General features: G+C 42.3%; 1 protein-coding gene across 1 annotated transcript; it reads left to right on the forward strand.

Annotated features, from left to right (window-relative positions):
- The first annotated feature begins 1,986 nt into the window (after positions 1-1,986).
- Positions 1,987-9,480, forward strand: LOC124651093 (ankyrin repeat and SOCS box protein 5-like). Its single transcript, XM_047190234.1, has 10 exons — positions 1,987-2,016; positions 2,195-2,375; positions 2,890-3,021; positions 3,630-3,772; positions 4,351-4,449; positions 4,601-4,729; positions 6,684-6,785; positions 8,613-8,783; positions 8,866-8,945; positions 9,285-9,480. The coding sequence occupies exons 1-10, from the start codon at positions 1,987-1,989 to the stop codon at positions 9,331-9,333; spliced, it is 1,116 nt and encodes a 371-aa protein (XP_047046190.1). The 3' UTR covers positions 9,334-9,480.
- Positions 9,481-12,096: the final 2,616 nt, after the last annotated feature.

Here is a 12,096-nt window from a genome sequence, read left to right on the forward strand (position 1 = left end):
CCCATTGGTACCTTCTAGAATCACTCCAATGTGGTGGTAGATTTGTTGCAACTTGTTCTCACAATACCTTAAAGCGGTGTTCTCTACTTCATTCCAATGACGTGGACGCGCATACTTAGGTCAGAGTACTTGCTCGTTCAGCCATGGATGTTAAGTTTATCTCTTGGTAGGATGGAGAGGCTTTACTAGTGTCCACCTATGCTCCGTCCCTGGGAGGGCAACGTGTTGCCTCACAATGGTAGTGTAATCTTCGTGCTAACACTCTCTACAAGAAACAACTTCGATTTAGCGACATAGATCTCGCATGCTCACTACTACTTTTAGGGTCATACGATGTACCGCGAATTTGCGCACATCTTTTACTGAAATTTCCAATGCATCTCATTCCTGAATAGATCATAGCACGCGAGTCTCCTATCATTCACCTTCCTCGTTGTCCACAATTTTTTCTGTTTGGCCCTAGCAACTAAACATGATTATACTACATATAGCTAGCTATTTATGGAAGGTGAATGGCTAAACGTGATGCGTGATTTGGAGTCATTGGTTCACACAAAAATCACATGCTAGTTGTTGTGTCATTAGTTTCAATATGTACGGTGTAGTTGTGGATATTTATGGAATTCGTTGCACATCTATGTATGAACAACACTCCACCGCCGTCTCCTCCAGCACCACCTCCACCAACGAATTCGCAGTCCGGCATCGACGTCGCCGCCCGGGAAGAGCGGCGGCGGCGAGGGACGGAGAACTGGCGTGAACATCGTCAGGAGCGGCGGGAGGCACTCGAGCAGCAGGCTCGCCAGCAGTGTGAGGCGGCGCATGCGGCGGATGTAGCGGTGTTCTACGCCCCTGGCCCGACAGCTGCCGAGAGCGCGGCAGCAGCTGCGTGGCAGGAGGAGGCACTGGCGGACACCATTGCGACGTTCGACGCCTCCACGGCAGAAGAGGCACGGCGGCGCCGGACGGAGGAGATGAACCGGCGGTGGGATGATGAGCAGAGACGCCAGCGCGAGGAGCAGGAGGCGCAGTACCGTGAATGGCGGGAGGCGATCGAGCGTCGGCGGCGGGAGTTGATGGAGCGCTCGCAGCAGCTGGCGGCGGAGGAGCGTCAGCAGCGGGAGGCGGCGCTGGCGGCAACGGAGGCGGCTTGGGGGAGGCAGGCAGAGGAGTTGGCGGCGGAGGCCGACACGTTGGCGGCAGCGATGTGGAGGCGCCAACGGATGAGGAGGAGGCGCCAATGGAGGAGGAGGAGGAGGCCGAGGCGGAGGAGGAGGAGACCGAAGTGGAGGACGACGACGACGAGTTCGAGTGGTCCTACGACGATGGGCCGCACCCGAACGAGACGGCCGATCAGCAACGTGCGCTCGTCGAGTCCTTCGAGTCGGAGAAGAAGCTCCAAGACTCCGCCCGTGCCCGCGAAGAGGCGCAGATTCGTCGCGCCGTCGAGCTCTTCCTCCAGGCGACGCATCAGGGGAGGGCAGGCGACGACGCGCTGCTGGAGCAGCGCGTCTGGCCACCGCCCTACGCATGGAGAGGCGGCGCGCAGCAGCAGCTGCGGCGGAGGGGAGGCGACGACAAGGCAGGGCCATCGAACGCACCGCCGGGTGGTCAGTAGGCTAGGGTTTAGATGAAATGTAGCCGTTTTCATTCAAACTTTGTAATATATAATCAAATTTGAATGGAAACTTTTATTTTCGTGCACTAATATTTATTTGGGGATTTTGTTTGGGGACGCGACTGGGGAGCGACGACCCCAAACGCGACGCGAACAAAACACGTCCCCAATGCTCGATCCGGCGCGGTTTGGGAGACGGTTTGGGACCTCATTGGAGATGCTCTCACCTGAGGTTTGGAGCACCGAATTTCCGAATTTTCGCCACGCCGCAGCTCCTTCATCCTGATTTCGAAATTCAAGCGCCGACCCTTCCCCCTCCTCTTCTCCCCTACGTTCCCAAAACCCTCACCCTCCCCAACCGATCCGCCATGGCGGCGGCGCGGCCACCTCGCTTCCCCGTCTCCGCCTCCGCTCGTAAGCGCCTCCCCGGATCAATCTCGCGCCTCGACGGCCGTACACCAAACCCTAACTCCGCGCGCTCGTCCACTTTCTCTCTCTGCAGTCGCAGCCTTCGCCTCCTCGATGCGGGCCACGCTCCTGGACGCGGCGTACGACGGCGACCTCCGCCTCCTCAAGACTGCGCTTGCAGGGCTGGTGCTGGGTAATGGCAGGGGCCACCCCAGGGAGGCGGTGGAGGCGGCGAGGTCGGAAGGCGGCATGTGGGCGCTGCCCATCGCCGCGTGCAACGGCCAAATGGAGGTCTGCAGGTACCTGGTCGAGGTGCTGCGCGTGGATGTGAACTCCGCCGACGATGAGGGTCCGTTCCTTAATTTCAAACGTTTGCCCCTTTACTTGATCCCTAGTGGTGCCCACATTTGTGTATCTGGCGACGTGCTCTGTTTCTTTAGGGAGATCCCTAGTAGTGCCTACAATGAAATAGTGCCTATGTTGAGATTCAAACATGTCATTGATGGATGTGAATTTACTGTTCTATTAGCTGTGTTTACAGATGATTTATGGATTCTTTTTTTTTCGAGGGGGATTTATGGATTCTATTAATAGTTCAATTTCATCTGATGGGGACTGAAATTAAAATTCTACAGCCGATTCTGATTAATTATGGGACTGTTAAAACTGAAGTTGTTAGTCCTGTTTGCCTAAGGCACCTCCACATTCTACCTTGTGCGTTACCTGAATTTCATGTATCTGTGGTTCCATACTTTGTAATCTTGCTTTCTGTCATTCTCGGTGAAAAGTTTTCAGCTGTACATTTCTTTGCTGATCCTGAATTGATTTACATCAATAAGAATCTTGGTATGTATGCTTGCCAGGTAGAACACCTCTCGTTTATGCGGTCATCAGTGAAAATGCTCCTGTTGTCAAGTATCTTCTTGATCATGGTGCTGATCCAGACAAAGCTGACAATGACAAGTTAACCCCTCTACATTCTGCTGCTGGACTAGGTCCCTTCTCTATTCATATGTATCTCTGTTTTGCGCGTCTGTACCACAGTTTTTTTTTGTTTGTAATATATTGTGTGGCCATAGTATGTTCATATTACTAGGGTTTTATTTGATGCCGTTCCAGGGGAATTTATATTTTCCTTCCCATGGGTTAGTATGGAAGTAGATTATCTTCAAATTGGATGGTTTTAGTTGTGTTGACCTATTGTTTACAACATCCTCAATCGTGTTAATATGCATAGAAGGTACTGCATTCTCTAAAAGTACGTTATGCAAATATAATGGTTTATCAACACAGATAATTGTTTTTCTGTTATTATGTGCATTTAGGTAACTATGTCTATGTGTTAAAAAATTGCAAAATGTGCCCCTTTGCTTGATTTCAACAGTTATTGGTGAACTTCACTTTTTTGTCCAGGTTAGTAGGTGTTGCTCTTGTTTCCACGGTACGTTGGCCCTCTGTAGCATCTAGCATGATCTTTGTAGCCTATATGCAGGGAAAACTGAGGTCTGCCAGGAGCCACATACAAATAACGAAAAAACATTGTCAGGGAAAAAAACTTACAATTTTAGGTAATCAGTACCTTCATATTGCTTCTTTTGTGCAGGAGATTGTGAAATGATAAAACTGTTGCTTGCAAAGGGAGCTTATGTTGACCCGATAGCTGATGAAACTGGGACACCACTGCATCTTGCTACTAGGGAGCAACAAGTCGCAGCTATGAAGACTTTGTTGGACCATAATGCAGATGTAAGCTTAATTTCGTGCTACTTCTGCCTTAAGTTTCATGTTCAACTGTAAACAAAAATAAAATTTTAATTGTTTACTTGTTTGTCCATTTTTTTCTCAACTGTATTTGTCTTATGTTCCATTCTAGTTACGTTTGGTACTTTCGTTCCTTGAGGGTGTTTTTTCGCTGCTATGTAAGTTAAGATGCTATGATGGCTCTTTGCAGCACAATTCAATCTTCAAATGTTTGCTTACTTCTTTCTTCCCTCCTGCTTTTAGTTGTAATTTTCTAGTTATATGTTACTCTTCAAGATTTTCCTTGGTAGCGACTACAAAAACCAGAAGTACTTCATTAGTTTTGTTGAAATCTATGACATTGTTCTCAAGATATAGTCTGGGTCATAACTTATAGTCTCGATTCTTACACAAGACTAATGTTTAATGTTCGATTGGAATCATCACTATTCTTTTATGTGGAAGTCTACTATACATGCTTTCATGTATGTATAGTTTTCAAAGTACCGGATGCATGCATACACAAGACTAATGTTTAATGTTTTTCTCTATCCAATTCTTATAATTCTTCACATCTCTCATAGTGCAACAAGACGTACATGATGTCCGGACTGTATCCTACGACGCCCCTCTTTGAGGCTGTAAATGTCTCATCAGTGGAATGTGTGAAGCTCCTGGTTGAGGTATTCTACATTTATCTTAGCCTTTTCATGTCTAGCCTTGCACTGGGTAGCTTACATCATTTCAATAAGTTTTCAACAATTGAGTTTGGAAACGCTTAACTTCTTTAGTTATTCACCATAAAGAAAATGTGACATTCCTTTTATATGATAGGCTGGTGCTATCATCAACTCAGATTGTGTCTCAACTCTTTCACTTGATTCTACACTGGGAAATGATGGCTCAACTGAGTGCTTAAATTTCTTACTGGAGGCTTGTGCCAACTGTGATACCCTTGATGATGTAAGATTTACCCCTTTGCCACTACTAGACACAAGTGTTTGTTAAATGGAACTTTTCAAGACTTTTCTTGCCGCTTATTTCCTACCCGTAGTTTGTCGTTGCTCTACTAAGAATCCATGCACTGACCATCTTTCATTCTTGAATTTCTGACACACCTAGCTTAACATAGGCACCTTGGTCATGAGTTATATTGTTGTCTTATGTAGCTCCATGATTACATGCTACATGTTCTCTTCTGTTTGTAGGATATATAAATATACGATACATGTGGTATGAGATTTTTAGCCTATTAATCTTTGTTGAATATTAATTCTTGTTTGGGTAGACTTTTTTTTTTTGTAATTCTTGTTTAAGTAACACAGTAACATGCTGTAACTTTTTCTCGATATGCTGCATAGATATTTCTGTATTGTTTCGGTGTGATGCCCAGTAAAACAATTTTGCTACTTTGGGAAGCAGATAGAAATGGAGCCGTCAAATATTAGTATTACCAGTATATATCTGTAGAATTTCAGTTTGATGTTCTGTTGTCATGTATTGATTCAGTAATGTGGTAATTTCTTAAGTTAGTTGCCTTAATTGTTCTGATTTTATTTGAAATGTTGTATATCTACAGTAAATATACAGGTGAGGGTGACGATTAATTGTAAAGGAATGATAATATAAGTGATTGACTTGAGGGTAGAGTTCTGTAGCCTTAGTTCTGCTTACCATGATTGCACACAATTTTGTCATGCTGGACAACTTAAATACATGGTTTTTTTTTCCTGGATTTTTAAGTCACTGTCTAGTGGTGGTACGCTGCTACTCTCAGAGAAGAGGTTCAGTTGTGTGTTTGGTGGACTTTGTGAAAACCTAAGGTGCGTCTAGGATAGTTACTCAGTCAATTTTATCATCTTTAGGGCCTATTTGGTTTGTGGCTGCAGTTTGCCACATCTCTTAGGACTCACAGGTCAGTGACTATTTTTACGGTCAAGTTTTGCCACAGCTCTGGCAAATATGCTGATCAAATGCCATATTTGAATGTATTTTCCAAATTTAGTGAAAATAATTACAAATATGTTAGTAAAGAAATTGAGAATTTTTTTAGTATCAAATTTTGTATCTTACGTTTGCTTTTAAGTAATGTGTGTGTGGGATGAAACATGTCCAATTGAAACAATTCAAATTTAGTTATATTTTTCTTTGCTTTTTTTTTTCTTTTCACATGCTGACGATTTATTTGGAAATATTTAGGTCCTATTTAAAATGGTAAATTTTGGTCTTAATTTGTAGAGGCATCACACTGATTTATGTGAAAGTCAAGTTATATGAGATTCCAGTGTTCGGTGTTCCATACTGGGCAGACAAAGGGAAATAATGACAAATTTGTTTTTGATCTTGTTAGAAACTTCCATCTACTATAATTGTGTACAGGCGGAAGTTTTTTTGGCATCATCTTAAATTTCAGTACTACAGAAACAGGAGATGAACCGGGTTGCGCACTTACACTAGAAGAGTACGTGTGACATCATCCTAAATCTTAAGATCCTATAGAAAATAGGAGAAGAACTAGGTTGCACACTTACATTAGAAAAATATATGTGAGGTGAAATTTATGGGGAACATATATTGCTGGTTGTTGAAGTTTCCATTGGTCCTATTACGATTAATATTTATTACAGTGTATTGCTTGTTGTTAAAGTCTTGACTGGTATGGGACCTTATTACTGAAGAATAGTTATTACAGCAGGGATTTAGGGTGCTGTATGATTAGCATGACTGCATGAGTATTTGGGAGTCTTAAATATTATGCTTATACAATCTGCAATGTTGACTGTCAATTTTTTTGCCTAACAAAACCATGTTTTCCCAAATATTTACCGAACAGTCCTATTTAATTTCTTTACTATTATAGCGTCTTTCCATTCTTCCTCATGTCTCCATCTTATTTGATATTGTTTTTATTGTTCAGGAGAAACATGAGAATACATGGAAAATAGCACTGTTGAAGTCATTTGGGACTAAAGCAGTCAAGAGAAAAGATTTCTATTCTGCATCAGCGTTCTACACTAAGGTTTGGTACATCCTGTGTTCGTCTTTTCATGCTTCTAATTATTTGGAGATAAAGAATGCATATGAACAGATTTTCAAACAGGCTTCTATCTATGATTGAGTCACCAAATGGCAAGGCCTAGGAATTGAAAAGGAAACTTGGCCAGTGGCAATGTCAAGGCATAACTACCTTGAAAAATATGGCTAGAAGCCTAGAATGACTGGGAAGGGATTAGGCTATTGTAAGGGGAAAATAGGCGATGAGTTCTATGTTGGTATTAGGTTGCTTGCCAGAAGATTTCAATAATCTTTTCTTTGTATTGGTGCATCAAGACTTGACACCTAAAACTAGAAATCCTACCTTATCTCTGCCTTATTCCAAATGGTACCCAATCTTTTATTCTTTCTTCTCTTAACCTTTTCAAATGGTCCTCAACTTTCTTAACTCATGCTAAGAGACCAATAGCTGGTTTATGCCCCTTGCGCGTGAGCCCCATCATGCCCTTGCAGCTGGCCCGATTTGGCTCCTGGTGTTCTAGCAGGAATTTGTCCTCTACCAGCCACAACATTTCAACTGGGGAAAACTAGAATGCTTTTTTCCTTATTGTGTTAGGATTATTTGTTGCCAAAACTGCAATATTTATTAGTGTGGTGCCTCTGCAGATGACAGAATTGGAATTGCTGACCTGCTGACTTTTCCTCACATTCTGAATTGCATGTGGGAGGTGCAAATAAACATGTATTTGGGCAGTATTTTGTTTATCAGGGAGAATAAGTTGTTTTTGGACCTTAACCTTACACTAGATACATTTAGCACAAATTAAAACTTTCTGTAGACTCACCAATTGTTTGAACTACCGGTTGGATGGATGGACAAATCAGTGAACCCACTGCTTGATTGGTTGGCTCAGTGCTCTGATCTCGCTAACTGTACATCAAGGCCATTAGCAATAACTTACGGGTGTCCTATTTTCCCCCGGGGGTCTTAATTACCACTGCTTAGCTTTCAAATTGCCTCTGACCATCAAATTAAATGTGAATAACCCATCCACCTCTCTTTGAAACAAGTGGTGCTTCAGATCATTAAGAGCATACTGCGAATAGGAAGTGGAATTAACACTCCTTACTGAGGTTTAGTAAGGGTAGCAAATAAAAGTATGCAGGTTCCATTTTGGGCGCATATGCTCCCTTTGTTTGAAATGCATCTTTGATATATTTTGAAATGTCAAAATATTTGAAATAACAAATTCATGTGTACATCTCTTTTTTCGAGAAAAGTCCTTTGCGTTTCATTTCATTGAAAAGATAGAATTTGTTACACGCCGCCTAGGAGGTACACGATAAGATAGAATGCACGTGTACATCTTCACATGCTACGTGCGCGCAAAGTCTTTCCATGAAAAATCGATTTGTCGTTTGGGCTGTGTAAAATGAAAAAATTTGGTGCTAAAAGTAAGGCTTTTTGTGAGACATGTTTTGTCTTTTTTACATTGGGCACGAAAAACATTGTTTTTTTTTCGCGAAACTGTACGAATGCACATAGATTGTCGAGATGTACATGAGAAATTTTTTGTTGGAATTTTTTGTCAATTAGAAATATGTTTTTTGGGTGGAGGGAGCATATGCACCCGGGAGCTGAATTGAATTTACTATATTTATTAAGTAATATATGAAAAAGCCTCTTAGGTTGGCATTCTTTTCAGAAAATTAAGGTATTCACATGATTCATTAACATCTTGCAGTAACACTAGTCAATGCGCAATCATTTGCAGAATTCCTATCCAAATTCTCACAAATTTATATCTGCTTTTGACACTCAAGAAATTTTGATTTAACTTGTTGGATGCAGGCATTGGATCTTGACCCTAATGATGCAACCCTGTTCTCAAACAGGAGCTTTTGCTGTCTCCGCATGGGTGATGGAGAGGAGGCTCTGCTGGATGCTCTTAAATGCAGAGAACTGCGGCCTGACTGGCCAAAGGCCTGCTACCGGCTTGGTGCCGCTCTGATGTTACTAGAGGTGGGATCGAAGATGCAATCAGCTACCTTTTTATTGACCTAAGCACATTCTTTTTAGTAATTTACAAGGTGTTGCTCATTAGGACTACGGGAGCGCATGCAAAACACTTTTGGATGGACTTAAGTTGGACCCAGAGAATGCTGAGATTGAGCGTGCATTACGGTACCTCCTTCTGCGTTGTTTTCCTTTTGGATGCCCCCTTGTGCATTGTTGCATGCCTGTTTCAACACATCTCACGGTTTGTTATATATTGGAAACATGTTAGACCTCTTCTGTGCTTACTTTAGGACTTGCATATACACTTGCTTACCTAAAAACTTTAGGACGGTTATTCTGCTTGCTAGATTGGTGGCATGTACTGTTTGTGCACGGTCGAATGATAATTTTCCCCATGCTTTATTATGAAAAAAGGGGTACACAGTTTGCTATGACCATATTGTAGCCACGCATATGTGTCCACATCACCATCCAACACTCACTAATTGTGGCTGTGATGTGCAGGGAAGCTATGGAATCTCTGAAGACCTCTAAAGGCACCAGGGCGAGATGAGTTTGCACCTATGAAGATAGATAGGTGAAGACACCTCTCGTGAAAACATCCTCTTTTCAAGTCTAGTAATGACCACTGAAAGTTCTTTTTTGAAATATTGCGAGCAGCTTTTATGAAATAGTGTGGAGCCACGGTAATGTGTTTGTATGGTCCTCGAGATGTTGGTACGCCACGTTTGTGCGAGTCCCTTTTCTAGGCCGATGGAAGGTGCCCTGTTGCCACAGTTTCTGGTTTGTTATTACTGAGGCTAGTATACGGAAATTCAATTCGGCTCCCGGGTGCATATGCTCCCTCTATCAAAAAATCATATTTTGAAATGTCGAAAATTTTTGAAAAAAAATTCTACATGTACATCTCCACAATATACGTACGTTCGTCAAGTTTCGCGAGGAACCAATATGTTTTGTGGTCTCTGTAAAAAAGAGAATTTATCTCCCGAAAAGCCTTATTTTCAGCATTGAATTTTGTCTTTTTTACACACGTCACACGATAAGTCGGATTTTTATGAAACGACTTTGTGAGCGTGTAGCACATGAAGATGTACGTTCGAATTTTTCGTTTTAATTTTTTGAAATTTCAAAATGTATGTAACTTGCATTTCAAAATAAAGGGAGCATATGCTCTCATGTGCCAAAACACCATTCCCGGCTAGTATAGTGGTATATAATGTTAGTAGCAAATGACATTTTTGGCTTGTTTCTCGCTATGAATGTACGAGGACACAAAAAGATTTAACTGCATTATGATTCGAAGGGGCTTTTCAGTGGCAAGCTAGCGCGCATACAAAGTTCACATGCAAACGTTGTGACAACACAATCGGTGGAACCAAGGAGAGCCCGCTGATGGAAGGGATTTGGAGTAGAACTTTTGGAAGGGTGTTTGGACCTGCACTACGCACAAAAAATCCATCATTTTCTTTGGCGACTAGGACACAAATCTCCAACCGTGCTATACCAGGTATGACACCGTAGAAGTGGTTGAAGATGCAAGTACCGAGCTCCCACATCCGACCTATATCTCGAATCACTTCTACGGTGTCATACCTGGTATAGCACAAAGACTAGCATATACTGTATAACAGATCATGCTCGGCTCGCTGTCACCTACCATGACGGAGCGAACTTGGGAACTTCTTGGGGTTGTGGAATTCCGATGGTCTACACCGCCCTCCTTGGGGCAGATCACTCAGTTCACGGACATCCCAAACTACACTTATATGATGATCGATCAAGCTTTCCTGGCCCCAAGGGGTTGATCACCGTCAGTAGAGCCTCACTCAAACACGCCGCCAAGTATGACCACCGCAGTTACGAAACAAGGTTGGGGTCGCAGTCAGTACAACCGTACATAAAGTGCTACGGATTTCACGACCAAAACAGACAGTCATGACATTGAGAAGACGGAGGCGGAACTGTTAGACCAGCTCCTGCCGCCAAGTACTTTCTAATGACCGCGATGATGAAGATCGAACAAGAGCGCACGCACGTACCCAGTACTTCCGCCGCGAGATACGATCCAGCTAGCCAAGCTCCTGCTTGATCGATCTATCCAGATCACCTAGCTACTAATAGTACTTCAAATTATAATGCTCATCATTAAACCATTCCAAAGTTGGTAAACCAAAATGTAAGGTCTCAAATTTACTAGCCATGTCATGTTGAATTAAACAATTTTGCAGCAAGTTATTTGACATAGAATGAATACCAACATTGGAGGTCATATCAAAATGAGAAAGCATATACACAAATTCAGTTTTATTGGAACTATAAGAATCATCACACATGATGCAAATCCTATGTACCATAAAACATTGGTGCTGACATACTCCCCAACCAAATGAAAAGTAACATCAGGGGCGTAGACACTCTTTAAACAAGGAAGTTCATCAATTTTATGTCTAGCATGTGACAAAGATATAGGTGGATCCATCCCAACAGAAAATAAAGAATTAGCATGAGAAATCTTAGCCAACACTTCATTGTTCATAACCAGTTTTATATGATCCATATTAGAGTCAACTTTCAAGTCACAAGGTGCATTATCAGGAGCAAGAATTTCAGTTTGTACACTCATAGATATGGAAGAATTAACTTGTACAGCAGGTGCACTCAACATAGTTGGTATATCATTTACACAAGTTCCTAACACATGGTCATCCTTGGAAACAAAAGTCTCCGTTGGTACACTCATATCAATAGAGGAACGAAAAACAGCACATGGTACACACAAATCTGTAGGTCTGTCATAACTAGAATCAACCAAAACATTGCCAGTCATATCAATGATAATTTCAGTGGGTGCACTCATATTCCAAGACAGATTAAAGTGATCAACTGGTACACCCAACCCAAAATCTCTCTTAGCATGTAACTCATTTAGGGCACTCGAATTGATAGATGCATGAATGTCCGCAAAAGAAGCACCCAAAACATTTGGTATTGTAGCATGCAATTCAGTGGGTGTACTTAAATCAATAGAAGAATCCATTTCGGCATTAATAATTTTAGTGGACGCACACATAGTCAAAGAAGAATTAAAAACAGGACTAATTGCGCTCACAACAACATCAATCTCAGTGGTTTGATCACATGGTACTTGCAAATCAGTAGTATGATCCTCTAATATAGGTGGTGAGGGCAAATCATCAGCGAACTCAACACATGGTATATTAATATCAACATGGACTACAAGAAAAGTTCTGATAGACAACGTCTCAAAATCGTCCGCTAAGGGGTATTTTTCGTCGCCTATGGGCCTAACCCG

The sequence above is a fragment of the Lolium rigidum genome, chromosome 5 (genome assembly GCF_022539505.1).
Source record: "Lolium rigidum isolate FL_2022 chromosome 5, APGP_CSIRO_Lrig_0.1, whole genome shotgun sequence".
NCBI classification, from domain to species: domain Eukaryota; kingdom Viridiplantae; phylum Streptophyta; class Magnoliopsida; order Poales; family Poaceae; genus Lolium; species Lolium rigidum.

Excerpts from the sequence above, each read along its gene's own strand:
- LOC124651093 (XM_047190234.1), top strand. The coding sequence starts at position 1,987 with ATGGCGGCGGCGCGGCCACCTCGCTTCCCC. Across the intron at positions 4,730-6,683 it reads ACTGTGATACCCTTGATGAT|GAGAAACATGAGAATACATG; the intron begins GTAAGATTTACC and ends TTTATTGTTCAG. Across the intron at positions 6,786-8,612 it reads CATCAGCGTTCTACACTAAG|GCATTGGATCTTGACCCTAA; the intron begins GTTTGGTACATC and ends TGTTGGATGCAG.